Source organism: Condylura cristata, unplaced genomic scaffold, assembly GCF_000260355.1.
Source record: "Condylura cristata isolate star-nosed mole 26May11 unplaced genomic scaffold, ConCri1.0 scaffold00017, whole genome shotgun sequence".
NCBI lineage: Eukaryota > Metazoa > Chordata > Mammalia > Eulipotyphla > Talpidae > Condylura > Condylura cristata.
The window spans coordinates 14,249,386-14,265,555 of NW_004567118.1; the positions used below are offsets into that span (position 1 = coordinate 14,249,386).

The 16,170-nt window shown below is 34.6% G+C and overlaps 1 protein-coding gene across 1 annotated transcript in view; it reads left to right on the top strand.

Moving 5' to 3' along the window:
- Window positions 1-16,170, top strand: part of MED13 (mediator complex subunit 13) — a 202,943-nt gene that overhangs the window by 151,634 nt on the left and 35,139 nt on the right. The window contains exons 11-13 of the mRNA XM_012726063.1: window positions 2,125-2,808; window positions 14,270-14,483; window positions 15,560-15,641. Coding sequence (XP_012581517.1) covers window positions 2,125-2,808; window positions 14,270-14,483; window positions 15,560-15,641 — 980 coding nt within the window. The remainder of the gene's footprint in view (window positions 1-2,124; window positions 2,809-14,269; window positions 14,484-15,559; window positions 15,642-16,170) is intronic.

Sequence of the window (16,170 nt, forward strand, 5' to 3'; positions counted from 1 at the left end):
TGGATAGATAAATAAATCTTAAAAAAATAAACTTTTAAAAAAATGGTATTCAGTGAAAAAATGCCTAGTTCAGCTTGTAACTCATGCAGTTAAAGTAGTAAGAATACTTTTATGTAGCAGAAGTGCTTCATGTGTTCTTCCCTGCTTTTTTATATGCATACATTATGACAGTTGTAGTTTTTCATAGGTGTCCTTTTATTGGAATTGAAGTAGTATTGCATGATAACAGTTTTCCATGCAGTTGTCCCTCTTTCCTCATTTGCCCACCCTCTCTTCCCCTTCCCTTTTGGTAACCAATAATTGGTTTTACAGTCTAAAACTTTGGTTGTCTGTTTTCTTTGTATACCACATGAGTGAAATCATATGGTGCTTGTTCTCCTTATTTTGTTAAGCATAATACCCTCTAGGTCCATTCATGTTGCAAATGACAGGATTTCATCCCTTTTTGTAGCTGAATAGTACTTTGCTGTGTGTACATACTGCATCTTTTTCTTTTTTATTATACATGCCCTTTATCAGCTGTGTCTTTTTTTTTTTTTTTAAAGATTTATTCATACAGAACTGGGGTACAAGCCAGAGGTGCAGGGGTGGTGAGGCTTCACTAGAGACAGAGTGGGTAACAGGATGGACAGATCAATGAAGTACACTGCTAAGGGGAGCAACTGGCCGGGTCAGGAGAGGTCTGCCATGCCATGTGGTCAACTCCGGGGCTGGGGATCGAACTTGCACTGAAGTTACTGTGGCTCACTTGCAGTGCTACGTCCTAACTCATTGCACCACCAGGGAGGGCCCAGCTGAGTTTTTTTATATTACTAGGTACTGAATTCTGCTGTATTTGTTGAGATACTAATACAGTTCTCTTTTTGTGTTAGTGCATTTTTTTTTTAATATTTATTTATTCATACAGAACTGGGGTATAGGCCAGAGATGCGGAGGGTGAGAGGATTCACCAGAGACAGGATGGGGAGCAGAACAGGCAGATCGTAGACATACACTGCTGTGGGGAGCAGCGGGTGGTTCAGGAGAGGTCTGCCTCGCCATGTGGATCTCCTCTGGGGCAGGCGAGGATCAAACTCATGTGGAAGTGGCTTAAGCTTCTTAGTGCTGTGCTTTAACCTGCTGAGCCACCAGGGAGGGCTGTTAGTTTGATTTTTAACTTTTGAATGTAATACCTTGTATTCCTAGGACAAATCACATTTGGTCCTTAGCTAATATCCTTTATTAGGAAACTAAAGGAAAAGTAAGCAAAGTAAGAAGGTAGGAAACAAGTAGGTATCAAAAGCCATTCTTAAAATAAATTTTCAAATTAAAACTAATGAGTGAGTACTGAATGCTTTTAACTCCTATACCTCTAGATTTTATTTTCTAGTTTTGTTAAAAAAAAATCCTTAAATGTCAGTGAGTTTGCAAATCTTAAAGATACACAATATTAACACCACCGAAAGAAATCCTAAACTTTAAATACAGGTATTCACTTTCTAGGAATGTATAGGTTAAGTCCTTCAGTTCAGAATTGTTTGAAATTACAGGATAAAAAATACTTTTAGGTATTTGCTTTTACTTTTCCAGTCAGCTGAATATGTGTTTGTTGGTATGCCTTGCGAGAAAGTAGGAAAGGACACTTTACTCAGTCAACGTCACTACTATCCTGACTTATCTAAATTCAATCTAGTAGAAATAAGTTTTGTTAGTTGCTGTAGTATTGTAGTTGATGGCCAAGCTCAGCCAAGCCATTGATTTGTAACAATTGCTAACTGAACTCTCAGAGGTGTAGTTTGTAAGTGAATAAATTTTATAGCTTTTTTTATATACCATTTAATCTTAAAATATTTAGAATCTTTGCATTTATTATATACTTAGGCGTTTAGATTATGTAATGTAGACCATCTTTGGCTGTCTAATCACATTAACTATATTTAATGAGCATGTGATAATTAACTTATGAATTTTTATACATGTTCCTAATTTTAGGTCACAGGTTTTTTTTCTCATGTAAATTCAAATTTTAGTTTTTTTAAGTGTATGTGGAAAACATCGATATCTGAGGTGTCTAATAGTTTCTCCTTGTATGCTTGATATGATAGTGATATTTGTAAGTTTTAAACCTTATTTTATTTTCTTCAGGCACAAAAATCTCAAACCAAGAAATACTGGACAGCAAGGACAAACACCATCTTTAAGTCAACAACAGCAAGTACTTCCTAAGCACAAGACCAATGAAAAGCAAGAAAAGAGTGAAAAACCACAGAAACGTCCCTTGACTCCTTTTCACCATCGTGTTTCTATTAGTGATGATGTTGGCATGGACACAGATTCAGCCAACCAAAGACTTGTAATCTCTGCTCCAGACAGTCAAGTGAGATTTTCAAACATCCGAACTAATGATGTAGCAAAAACTCCTCAGATGCAGGGGACCGAAATGGCAAATTCACCTCAGCCACCCCCACTTAGTCCTCACCCATGTGATGTGGTTGATGAAGGAGTGACTAAAACACCTTCAACTCCTCAAAGTCAACATTTTTATCAAATGCCAACACCGGATCCTTTGGTTCCTTCTAAACCAATGGAAGATAGGATAGACAGTTTATCCCAGTCTTTCCCAGCTCAATTTCAGGAAACTGTAGAACCTACGATATATGTTGGTACAGCAGTAAACTTGGAAGAAGATGAAGCTAATGTAGCCTGGAAGTATTACAAGGTCCCAAAGAAAAGAGATGTAGAATTTTTACCACCTCAGCTTCCAAGTGATAAATTCAAGGATGATCCAGTTGGACCTTTTGGACAGGAAAGTGTAACATCAGTTACAGAGTATGTATTTTTTTAATAGTCACTATTATAATTTAAGGGTGGAAATAATGTAAGTTATTAATACTAGGATTCAAGAACTGGTTTTAGGACAGGATTTACAACAATAAATCCCTTGAGTATTATTTTTGCATAATTTCTTTACTGTGAACCTATATATAATGAAATATTTTAGTCACAAAAAAGTGGAGAAAATAATAACACTTTCCATCAATCAAGGATTTAAGTTGGTTCATCACCAACTTTAAGGATTTTGCATACAGTTAGAACTTTTGTATACTATTTTTCTTCCTTCATTCTTCCTTCCACTGTCTTGAATTTGTTATTTGTCTTTTCTATACATGTTTTTATATAGTTAGCGTTAGTAATTCAATTGCTCTATAGTATTTCTTTGTTATGAAAACACCATCATTTACTCCTTTGGAGATAGACATGGTGGTGGTTCCACATATTCCTTGGTACTTGGTATTATGAGACTTAATGTGATTAATCTGTCACTTTCAGATGGCATCTTATATCATTATATGTGTTTTCCAGAGTGCCAGTGAGGTGTTAGCAACATTTAAATACTATTTTTAAATCTGTTATTTGTTGTATATGCTACAGATACCTTCCTCTGTTCTGTGGTTTGCTTTCTCAGTTCATTTTATGATATACTTTGGCCAGAAATAAAATTTTTTTTCAGCTCTCCCTTCATTTTTCATGTTCTAATTACATTTATTGTCCAGAAACCCTTTGCATTTTTATTTCTAGGTTTTTTTATAAGGTGAAAATCAACCACCAAAACAGTTAAGAAAATTGGCTATCAGTGCTAAGCCAAGTAGTTCCTACTGACTATATATCAATATTTCCTCTAACAGTCCACTGTTAGAATTTTGAAATTCCATAAAAATATATATAGGTCTAAGTGTTCAGCCCTTAGACTGGGCATTTTAGTTTAAAATCTTTTTTTGTCTTGCCACTGAGAAAATTCTTTTATGGGGATAATTCCTTCATTCCCCTTACCCCCCAATCTCTTTGGAAACTGAATAAACCAGATTGTTAGCTTCTATATTTTTCCTTTGCATTCTGGGTTCCTTCTTTTTCAAGCCCTATCTTGAAGTCTTAATATTAAAATATTAAAGTATCTTTTTTTAAAAAAAAGATTTTTTTATGCATATAGAGCTGCAATACAGACCAGAGATACAGGGGTGGTGAGAGGATTCACCAGAGACAGAGTGGGGAGTATAACAAGCCGACTGAGGAAGTACACTGCTGAGGGGATCAGTGGGCGGGTCAAGAGAGGTCTACTGCCCCGTGTCGGTCACCTCTGGGGTAGGGATCGAACTCATGCTGAAGTGGCTTTTAGCTTCTTTAGTGCTGTACTTTCACCTGCTGCGCCACCAGGGAGGACCTTAATATTTATTTTTCATGTTTTTCCCTAAATTAAAAAAATCTTGTTGAATGCCTTGTAATTTTTTCCCTTAATAATTAACCTGTTTTGGTCTTTGTTTTTACTATGCAGCTTCTCATTATATATTTTTTTTAAATTATATTTCTTAAAGTTGTTTTTCCTTCACAGATATTTTAGATTGAGGGGCCCACCCTGGTGGTGCAATGGGTTGAAGAGCAGCACTACAATGCTAGCCGCCACTGCTTATCATGAGTCAATCCCCTGCCAGGGATGTGACCCACATGGCATGGCAGATTGCTCCTACCTCACCCATTGCTCCCTTTAGCAGTTCTGCTCCCCACTCTGTCTCTGATGAATCCTCTCACTGCACCTCTGGCCTGTACCCCAGTTCTGTATGCATAAATAAATAAATCTTTAAAAAATATTTTGGAGTGAGGAAATAAAGGAACTGATTGAAAATTTTGTATACAGGCAGAACCTTACTGATTGGGAGACCTTACCTGTTTGATACATGTCTTAGTATAGTGTACATGTCACTTTAGACACTTGTTTTATAGTCATAGACTAGGAGATATTTTGGAGGGGAGGCCTCATCCCAAAAATTCCAGAATGAAGAGTTTGTCAGATTCTGGCTGTCTCAGGTAGTGTATTCATTTTCCTTAGAAACCTTTTCACCTCTCCATTTTCAAGTTTTTGTATTTCTGTCTAGAAATGTAAACCTCAATTTTTTTTCTGGTTTTCTAGGCAGTTTGACTAGCTTGTTATTTATGTAGTTTACCTGTTAGCCACCTCTTGTATGTGCTAGACTTTGAGTTTAATTGGTTCTGTTTTACTGATTTTTTTGCATCTTGGTTTGGTCAATTTATAGCCTCTCTTACTTTCCCTATCATTAGAGATTTATTCTCTTTCAAAATTCATTGCTGATTATTTTAGTACACAAGCCTGTGTGTTTCATGTAGCACTTTGAATTTTGAAAGTATTCTAATTTTTTAAAAATTAAGTCTAGATTTGTAATCAAGGGAATTGAGATACCCTTATGATCACAGAAGACAACTTAATAGTGAACAGGTCTCTTGAAAGCAGTGATATCTTGAACAGCAAATTTGAAAGGATCTTAATGTTTGCTGCATGCACTATAAAAAAGTCTGGGCTAGTCTAAACTCTTTTATCTGAAACTTCTGTTTTCTACTTAGTTTTCATCCATGTAGATTTTCTGTACAGCAGTCAGAGATCACTGTAAATTAAACACTATTACTCACTTACTTAAAAATCTTCAGCTTTTTTAAATACTTAGAATAAAACTCGAACTCCTGTTGCTCGGCTGTAAGATTCTCCAACTTAGTTCATTAATCTTACCTACTGTTGTCCTGTTTGCTTCATGATTTAACCATACCACTTTCTTACTATTTCTTTGAAACGCTAAGGTCATTCCTTATGGACTGTAGAGTTGCATTTCTAAGAGGGGAATAGCTCAAGACTTAGTCCTGCTCAGAAGTTAGACCTTCCAAACAAGTGTTTCTGACTATTCTGTCCAAATCATGGCCTCCTCTTATGCCCAAATCACTACCCTGTATACTGCTTTCATGTCCTCCCTTCTATCATTATCTGAAATTTGTATTTGTTAATGGTCTTTTCCCTATTAGAATGTAAGCTCTAAGAGGGCAAGGACTGTGCATGTTCTTCCCTATTGATATGTTCCTCCATTACAAAAATATTCCTTAGACTAATCCTGGACACATAATAGACACTCAGCAAATGTTTAGATGAATGAAGTGATAGTATAGTCTTAGGTTACTTTATGAATTTAAAACTTTTCTGTCTAGGTGACATTTTCTTATTTAATGTGTATAAAAATGTAGTATGAAAATTTTCAGTTTACTTCAAGAATAAGTTGTCATGGACACATATGTTCATAAAATCCAAGAATTCAAACAATGGCTTTAAATAAGTGTATTTGTTGCTTTTGTGCCCAAGCATCTATCTGGAAGTGAAATTAGTCCCTTAGAGGTAAATACAACTTAACCTTAGAATCTGTTCTGAAATTATTTGCTATTTTTCTCAATAAGAATGCAAAGAAGGTACAAACCAAACGTTAGAAAGGTAGCATGAAGAAGTAGACTGGTTTTGGGTCATGATTGTATAAACTAAGGGAATAACATGCTTCTGCATATTCCTGGTCACTATTTTTTTTTCCTGCTTCATAGAAAGCAAAGACCAAAAAGATTGAATAAATGGGTATTGTTTTTTTAAATTTTATGTCTCATGTGAGTATTGTTTTGGTTATGCTAATTAACTAAAATGTGTATCACAGTTCCTTTTACATAGAACCCTTGTTTTATATTGTAATAGATTAGAATATGGTAAATATCTCAAAAAAAATCAACCACCAGAGGCTTAGCTGCAATATGAACTAAGAAACATGACTGTAATTGTTCTATACCTGGGAGGTTAGACTTTTTTTTCAATGTTTTAGTTATTGGGGTGATTCTACCCTTTTCTTGGAGTTACTATTCCATGGTGCTAGTTCTCAGTTGGGGCAGCTTACTCCTTCAACCCACAGTTTGGCAGTGTCTAGAGAGAATTTTGGTTGTCACAACTGGGTGTGTTACTGGTGTCTGGTAGGTAGAGACCAAGTATGCTAAGTATCTCTTAGTGTATAAAATAGCCCCCACAAAAATGAATTCAAACCCAAGGTGTTGTGTTGAAGTGCTTTAATGTCATGAATAACTTTTAATATAAATTTGAATTCTAGAGTGAATTATCAGATTAAGCCTCAGCACTATGAAGCTATCCATAACCACTGTGGCACGAGTTCGATCTGTTGCCAGGGAGGTGACCCACATGGCACAGCAGACCTCTCCTGTGTGTCTGCTGCTCCCCACAGCATTGTGTTTCCATCTGTCCACCTGTCCTGTTCCCCTCTCTGTCTCTGGTGAATCCTCTCACCACCCTGCACCTCTGGCCTGCACCCCAAGCTCTTGTATGCATAACCAAACCTTTAAAAAATGTTTTAGATAGATCAAGCATATTTACTCATTAATTTCAATTGGGAGTTTTCTCATACCTTATTAGTCCCACCCAAATGACATTAAAATATCTGGTGTAATCTTTAGTGTTTGTATTATGCTGAAATGGTTTCTTTTTTTTTCCTCTTTCCACAATTAAAAGGATCTTGTTGGAATAATTTCGTAATTCAGCTGTAGCTGCTATTACTTGAGATATGTTGTATTGAAATCTTGTCATCTCCCCATAGAAACTGGTGAAACCAGTTGACAAAATCAGATGATAATCCCTATCATTAAAATAAATCCTATGAGTTTTTTTTATGATATCTTGATGGCATTCAGACAATCTTCTTAAATTCTTTATAGAATTATTCTATAGTTTTAAGATACAATATAGTCAGTACCTTTTCTAGTCATAACTTTTACAGAAGCTTAGTTTGTTTCATACAAAGAAACTTGTGAATTTGTATTACTCAAGTCATTGTAAGTTTCTATTTTTCCCATGCTTTGAGCTTTGAAAGGATATTCATATGTATAACAATTAATTTTAATGAGGTTAATTACAGGGCTGTTGTAACTCCATTTCTCCCTTCTTAGAAAGATTATCTTTTTAATCTTAAAAGATATATTTTAACCAGTTCAAATAAAACTGAAGTTTCTCTTAATGAAAGATGCTGTAAGACATTGTTGGCTTCTAAAATAAATTTGGTCTTATCACTAAATGAAATTGAAGCCTAATAGGAAAAATATAATGTTGAATTCTCTGGTATAAGATGCATAAAGATGTAGAGCCAAAGTGAGGAATATTTGTATTCCATTTTTGAAGATACAGAAGCTTTATGTAGTTCAGCATGGGTAGATTTTTAAGGTGATGCTTAGTTGTTTGGTATGTCATGACAAGAAGTGAGTGCTGAAAAGGAATGGAATGGCAACATGCTGTCTGTAAGCTCATATATTATTCCTGAGATGATGGGACAGTGTTGCAAGATTTTCAAAGTAGATGATCATTAAACAGGGTTTTGGAAAATAAGGCTTTTAGTAATATCCAATCAGCATTATTGCAAGAATGTTTGAATTTAAGGTGTGTATATGTATGAAGGAAATCAGTTTGGACATCATTTGAATAGATTAAGACCCTCAGGGACTTTACTGGGAAATTTAATGCATAAATAAATCATTTAAAAAAATTTAAAAGAGATCTTAGGGAACTTTATAATGTTGTGGAGTAGGCTACAGAACTAACTATAGGTAGTTGGCTAATAAAGTAGAGAATTGGCATAGTCAGAGACCAGCATATTTACTTATGAGAGAGAAAGATGAGAAATTGTTATTTGAAACCTTCTCTACTATTCTTTTTACCTATTTTGGACTGAATCTTAACTTTTTATGATTTTGTTTTTAAAGTAGCATTTCAAAATAGAATTATTAATGTACCTTAATGAAATTAAGGTATTGTTAAATAAGTAAAGGTTGATTAAGCAATAATGACGTATCAGCAGTGTATTTCATTAAATAAAAAGCAAAGGAAATCTATAGGTCGACATGCAGATCTATGGATAGCTTATAAAACTTAAGAACAGGCATATGGCAGTATATATGTATTTTCCCCACCACCCCAACCAAATTAGATAATATAAACAGTTAATTCCGCTGTTATTTTGAAGGCAAGAGATTGGGAAATTACAGATTTCAGCCATGCTTTTGTGTAATGCATGTAATATGTATACATTATAAAGTTGGAGTGTGCCTAATTAGATTTCATCAGGTAGTTGTGATCATGTGTCTGAAACTTAAGAGAGGGAAATTTTTTTTAAAGATCTTAAATTTATTTTTGCGGAGTGTAGGCCAAAGGTGTGGAGTAAGAGGATTCACTAGAGACAGAGTGAGGAGCAGTGCAGGCAAATTTAATGAAATACACTGCTGAGGGGAGCAAATGGGTGAGACAAGAGAGATGGGTTACACCATATGTGGTTTAGCTCCCTAGCCTGGGATCAAAAGCCCATAAGGTATATACCATTGGGTATAAATGTTGGGACTTAACCCCTAGGCCACCAGGCAGGCCCAAGGAAATGGAATTCTTAATTAACTCAGAGTAGATGTAAAAATCAAAGATGGATAAGAATGCATCAGTAGAGGTAAATCGTTTCTTTAATAATATCTTTGTACACATGTGTGTACCTTTTTAGAAAATGATGGAGGAGAAATTTAGACCTTTGTTTTATTGCTATAAAATGAAAACTTAATTTCCATTTGGTATAAATAAATGAAGTTTGTCATTGATTGCTGTTTAAGAATGGCATTATGCTTCTGTAGTAGGCAGATAAACAAAAGGAAGCAATACTCATGCTTTTTCTAATCAATTTTAGATAGTGGTGACTATCTAATTAGGTAGTACAGAATATTTTTTAAAAAGATTTATTTATTCATTCATACAGGACTGAAGTATAAGCCAGAGGTGCAGGGATGGTGCGAGGCATCACCATAGACAGAGTAGGGAACAGAACAGGAAGATGGAGGAAGTACACTGCTGAGGGGAGCAAAGGGCAGGCGGGTTGGGAGTGGTCTGCCACACCATGTGGATCACCTCCAGTCCGGGGATGATCTTGCCTGCAGCTAGCTTTCAGCGCTGTCCTAACCCGTTGCGCCACCAGGGAGGGCCCCAGAATTTTATTATTAATCATTTCTAAGTGCCTCCATTCTTAGACCTCCCTGTGCAGCAGTTTATGCCAAATTTTTCATCAACATTTTTTTTTTTTAGATTTATTTACTTTTGTATACAGAACTGGGTACAAGCCAGAGATGCTGGGGTGGTGAGAGGCTTCACCAGAGACAGAGTGGGGAGCAGAACAGGTAGATTGACGAAATACACTGCTGAGGGGAGCAGTGGGCTGGTCAGGAGAGATCTGCCATGCCGTGTGTTCACCTCTGGGGCCGGGGATCAAACTCCTGAGGCGGTTGTGGCCAGCTTGCAGTGCTGCATTCCGTTGTGCCACCAGGTAGGGCCATCAGCAATTTTTAAAGCAAAATTCCTTTTCTGATATGTTAGAAATTACTTGGAGAGGGAAGTTGGTAGTGAACCATAGCATGAAACCCACATACAAGATACACACATGTCTGTAATGTACATTTTGCTTTTAATATTTTTTTATTTATCTGGTAATGTTAGCAGTTATTTCAGAACATGCTTATGAGATGACATTTTCTTTCAAACATTACAATTTTTCAAATATTTTTTTCAAAGGACTGTACTTAGTCTTGGAAGAATTTGTGATTGCTTACTAGTCTTGCAGTTCTGATTCAGAGGTAAACTTTTCTAAACACTGAGCAAAGAAAAAATTACACATAAGCATAATTACTATATTTTATTATTTAGAAAGTTGAGATTATCCTAACCATAATGTTCTTTGATACAGCTAGTTCCTATAGTGTGTTAGTGATAGACCAGATTTTTATTGTATGTATATAGTTACAGAAAGCATTATTTAATCTTAAAAAGACAGTTTCTAAATTATCTTGTTTCATTGAAAAGAAGTCTGATAAAATAGACTTTTGTTGTATTCTCAGTCTTTTAAATAAGTCACTGATATATTGTAGTAAAGCTATACTTTCTGCACTTAGATTGGTTCAGTGTAAGATTAATTCTAAATATTGGAGATGGTGCTGGAAAAATGCTATTAAAAATAGTTATTTGCTGAGATTTATTGAATTAATTCATTCCTTAATATTTTCTTCTGTAGCTTATTTCCTATAATTGTCAATCCATAAAATACTGTCATGCCTTCTCTGGAAGAATTTTTATTGAATAAAGGTACAAAAGCATATGCTACCAAAAGCCATGTTAAATCTCTACATGTGCATTTCAAGATAGTATGTTATTGTTACAGTAAAAAGGAGATACAACTTACTGAATAATGTAAGTTAAATTCGCTTTGGGCTTTGGAGAGTTCTGTTAATGGCTGTGCCTGTTCTTCCAGTTTATATTTAGCTTTACAGCTGATTGAAACTATCTCTGTAGTTAACTATCTGGCTGTGTGTAAAAGTTTGTTTTAGAAAAGGGAATAGGTGGTATTCCTGTTTACAAAAGTATATACACTGTAAAATTGGATAGTGATGAAATAACAGGTTTTTAATCTGGCATATCTAAAAAAAAAAAACCACAATTTTTGGGGAAATATTTATTTATGCATGTAAGACCTGGGGTGTAGGCCAGAGGTGTGAGGAGAGTGAGAGGATTCACCAAAGACAGAGTAGGGTGCAGAACAGGCAGATGTACTGATAATACTGCTGAGAGAAACAGCAGGTGAGACAGGAAAGGTCTGCTGTACCACATGGGTCACCTCCCTAGGAACTCAAGTGGCTGTGGTAGCTTCAAATTGTTTTCATGGTGCTGAGACTTAACCCCTTGCACTACCAAACTCATAATTTTTATTTCTAGTTAAATGATAGAGTATGTAATATACAGTTCGTTTTTTAATTTATTGTGTGACTTGATAGTCTCTTGATATTACTGACTACATTTAAATTCTTTGCATATTGAAAGTCTGAGTACCATTGAATAAAAAATTATCTTTAGGCATTACTTTAGTAAACAATTCAGCAGTTTTTCAATATGTCTACCAGAGTATAACTTAGTGTGAAAAACAGTTATTTTATTCACCTTTGCAAAGAATAAGTAGTGTGTTTCCAGTCAGTGGAAGCTAGGCAGTGGCTTCTTATTTATACTGTACTCCTGTAATTAGCTATTTCAATATGTATATAGCTAAGATAATTTCAGTTCTAATTTGCTACTGTGAGACCATAGCAGAACATTTTTTTTCCAAGTATCACATTAAAGAGAGCATACTCTCCATTTCTTATGAGGTCATTTCATATTTTAAACAAGAAAATACATGTCAAAGTAAATGGAAATGCTATTTTTTAAAAGGTTTATGTTAATATCAATTCAGCAAATTTATTTAAGGTTTACTTTGATGAAATACAAAGATACTCTTAAGAAAGAAGTGTTTTTTCACTTATAAAACAAAGCTATTCTATCAAGTAATCACAAAACATTCCCAATTGTTTTAGGACTATGTTCCCATGGAAGAGATTTTTGCATAGTTGGAATTTTAGTTTGGGGCATAATTCTGAAGCATAAAATCTGGGAATAACAATGAGAAATTTAAGAAAGTGTGTTTAGAAACTAACAATGGAGGTTGGTATTTTACACTTAGTTTATTGGATATAGTGTGCTTCTTGTCCCAGGCATTGATGAGTAGATTAATAAGAAGACATGATAATTGTCAGACAAAGAATTAATAATCATGGTGCAAATACTGATTTATGAGTATGTATGCAAGCATATTTCATCCTGTGTGAGACTTTCAAGTTCCATGTATTTATTTAGTAAGCTATTTAATGAGCACCTATTACATGCTACACTATGTTCTAGGCATTTGGGACAATTGACAAGATCCCTGACTTTTTAATCTGTTGAGAATTATTAGTCGACTTTATATATAAGCAAGTTATATAGGACTTTAAAAGATAAGTGCTGGGCCTCCCTGGTGGCTCAGAGGTTAAGTCTCAGCGCTGTTAAGCTATTGCCAGCCAATGCAGCTTGAATTTGATCTGCCAGGGAACTAACCCATATGGCCCAGCAGATCTCTCCCATCTTGCCCACTGTTTCTCTTAGCAGTGTATTTCAATACATCTGCCTGTTCTGTTTCCCACTTTGTCTCTGGTGACAAGAACCTCAGTTCTTATATGCATAAATAAAGTGCTATTTGGGGAGGAAAATAGTGCAGGGGGTTCAGTGTTAGGTAGTGGGTGTGTTATTATTTTAAATAAGGCCTCAGGGTAAGTGATGCTTAAACAAACACTTTAAGGAAGAGAGGGAGTTGGCCATGTAACTATTGGAGGAAGACTGTTCCAAAGCAAACATTATCTGTCTGGCCTGCTTGAGGTACATCAAGAAAGCATTTGGAAACAGAATAGTAGGATTGAGGAAGATCATGGAAGACTTTGATGAGAACTTTAGTTTTTACTGAGTAAAGTTGCCTTTGCAGGAATTGAGCATGATTTTAAGTTTGGCAGCTTTTCTGGCAGGATGGGGATTTCAGCTCTGCCGACTATAAAGAATATTAATTTAGGAGTCTTGAAGTATCTTACACAAATCAAAATGGAGTTAATCTGTGTTGACACTTAAGTACCTGGCCTTCATAGATAGAAAAACCTTGATGTTTTTTAGGAGCAATATGGTACGGATCTGCTTGTGGTAGCTTCTCTCTCTTACCCTAGATTTCAGACTTACCCTCGATTTCAGCTTTCTCTGATCTGTCAGTGTTCATTAGTTCATCTTTCTAGCTTCATTCTTACTATGTTATCTTTGTCATTTTACCTCTGTCATTTTTAATGGTTATTTTAGGAGAGTACAGAGAAACATACCTTTATCAATCACTATGTGGAACTAGAGCCTGGTAATATAAAATGATGTGATTTATATAATGTAAAATGTGATTAGAAAAAAACCTGAGTACTTGGCTTTGAAATTTCACTTCTCACTCTAAGCATATTTACATGTTTGTAAATGCTAAAATTAATAGTAATAATGTTCATGAACTATAAATTGTGCCCATAACTTTTTTTAATTTAAAATATATCTACTCATGGCAGTAGGAAAAGAGTAATCAGTTTCATTGCTTAAAAGTCTAAATTGTATATGCCTCATCTCAAATTTTGCAGTTTTCTGTCATGGAGCAGTTTATTTGAAAGTCCCTTTCAATGAATGGGGATGGCCAAGTTAACCTGTGTTTGAGGACTGGGGGAACACTGGATTAGCAAAAGGTGACATATTTTGGTGGAAAGAATTTATAGGCAGGAGACCTTAAGTTTAGCTCCATTTCTATATTGCTAAATTTTAGACTTTGATAAATCATATGCCTCAGTTTCCTCATTCGTAAAATGAGGGCTTGTAGATTTCATCATTTCTAAGTTCCTAAAATTTCATGATACTTAACTTGTTTTGGAAATTTATTATGTTCGTATGGAGAATAAATAGAATTAATTTTTAATTTTTTTTATGCAGGTTAATGGTGCAATGTAAGAAACCTTTAAAAGTTTCTGATGAATTGGTGCAGCAATATCAAATTAAAAATCAGTATCTTTCAGCAATAGCATCTGATACAGAACAAGAACCTAAAATTGATCCATATGCATTTGTTGAGGGAGATGAGGAATTCCTTTTTCCTGAGAAGAAAGATAGACAAAATAGTGAGAGAGAAGCTGCTAAAAAGCATAAGGTAAGAGAAAGCAAAATACCCAACGGGTCACTGATGAGTAGCACTTAGAAGCTATCATTTCATATTTGTTTTAAATACAACAGATTCATCACTTTAGCTTTGAAAAACATAGTTTTTCATAGGCAAATCAGGTGCATTGTACAAAGTTTTAAGATCTTGTATAGACTTGAAATTATAGCTGGTAATGTGATAATGAAAATATATATTGTTTACTATAAAATTCTGGGTTGGAGAAAGAATACATAACTTTGGTTTATGAGTTACATATGCTATGAGTAAATTACAATAGTTTTCAAAAATACAATAACATACATGTGACTGAATTTATAAAATACATATTTTTGAATATGTGAGGTAAGAAAGTCCCCCCAAAATAAAGTGTCATATTAATAAAATGAGGTAGATAAAAACACTTGAATACAATTTTAAATAGAAAATATTTGCGACTTTATTAAGCATAAGAAAATGGTGCTAGGTAAGCATTTTGCCTTAACAAAAATGGAAATTGAAAAGTGAAAAGCTGTAAAATTCTCAATGTTTATTATAAGGAATTAATTTCAAAAAGCCTTATTGAGCATTGTTATATGTTACATACTTGAAATTTTGTACACTTGTGAGTATGAAAACATGAGGTGGGAAGGCTATAGACACTGTAGAACAAACATGGACTTAATTTTGATTGAAATCCTAGGTCCTACTACTTTTTAGTTGTATTTCCTGTGTTATCTTTAAAATGATTTTTTTTAAACACTGGAGAGGAGCAGGAGTGAGAGGGATGAATACAGGGGAGGGAAGAGCACAAGGGACCATGGTGATGGAGCATGGGTAAATTGGTGATGGGAATTGTATGGGGATTACATCTGAGAGGAGAAAGCATACATTGTACAAAAAGGAGAATGCTGTAAAATATATATAAAATAAAAACTAAAATGGCTTCTAGTAAGGTGAAATTTCCACTTATCAGAATTAGTGATATCTATAGAATACCTAATAAAATGCATGATAACAAGACCTAGTAGATTTTGTTGTTGGTAAATTATGTATTTCAGTCTAATAAAATATATTACTGTCTGCAGGTAGAAGATGGACCATCTAATGTAACAGTGTTGTCACATGAAGAAGATGCTATGTCATTGTTTAGTCCTTCTGTCAAGCAAGGTAAACATTTTGCTCTTAAATATTACATTCAAGAAGTGTTCCTACAAACTAATCTCATATTGTTAAACTTTTATGTGCCTTTTTACATAGTTCTTGTTTCATAGAAAGGGACCAATCTTCAAATTGTGGGTGTGTATTGTTCATTATTATATTGTACTAGGAAAAGTAATTTCAGGTGATAGAAATTCTGCTATGAATTGCTAAATGTTCTTTATTACAAACAAAAATACTTCTCATGTGAATGAGAAGAGATACCGCTTAAAGTCCCTCTTAAATCTGAAATCTCAATTTAAAATTTAGACTTTACTGTAATTTCTTTTTTGTCCTTTCCTTTCTCCCACCCATATGCTAGGTAACTGTTGCTGAGGTTACTAATTCAACAAAAACTTCCTGAGCATATGTTGTGTGTAGACACTGTTCATCCACCTAGGCATACAGGCCCAAGCATATGATTTGTGCTCATTGTGAATGTAATAGAGACAACAGTACGTTAGTTTTTTTTGTTTTTGTTTTATATAAAATCCATTCT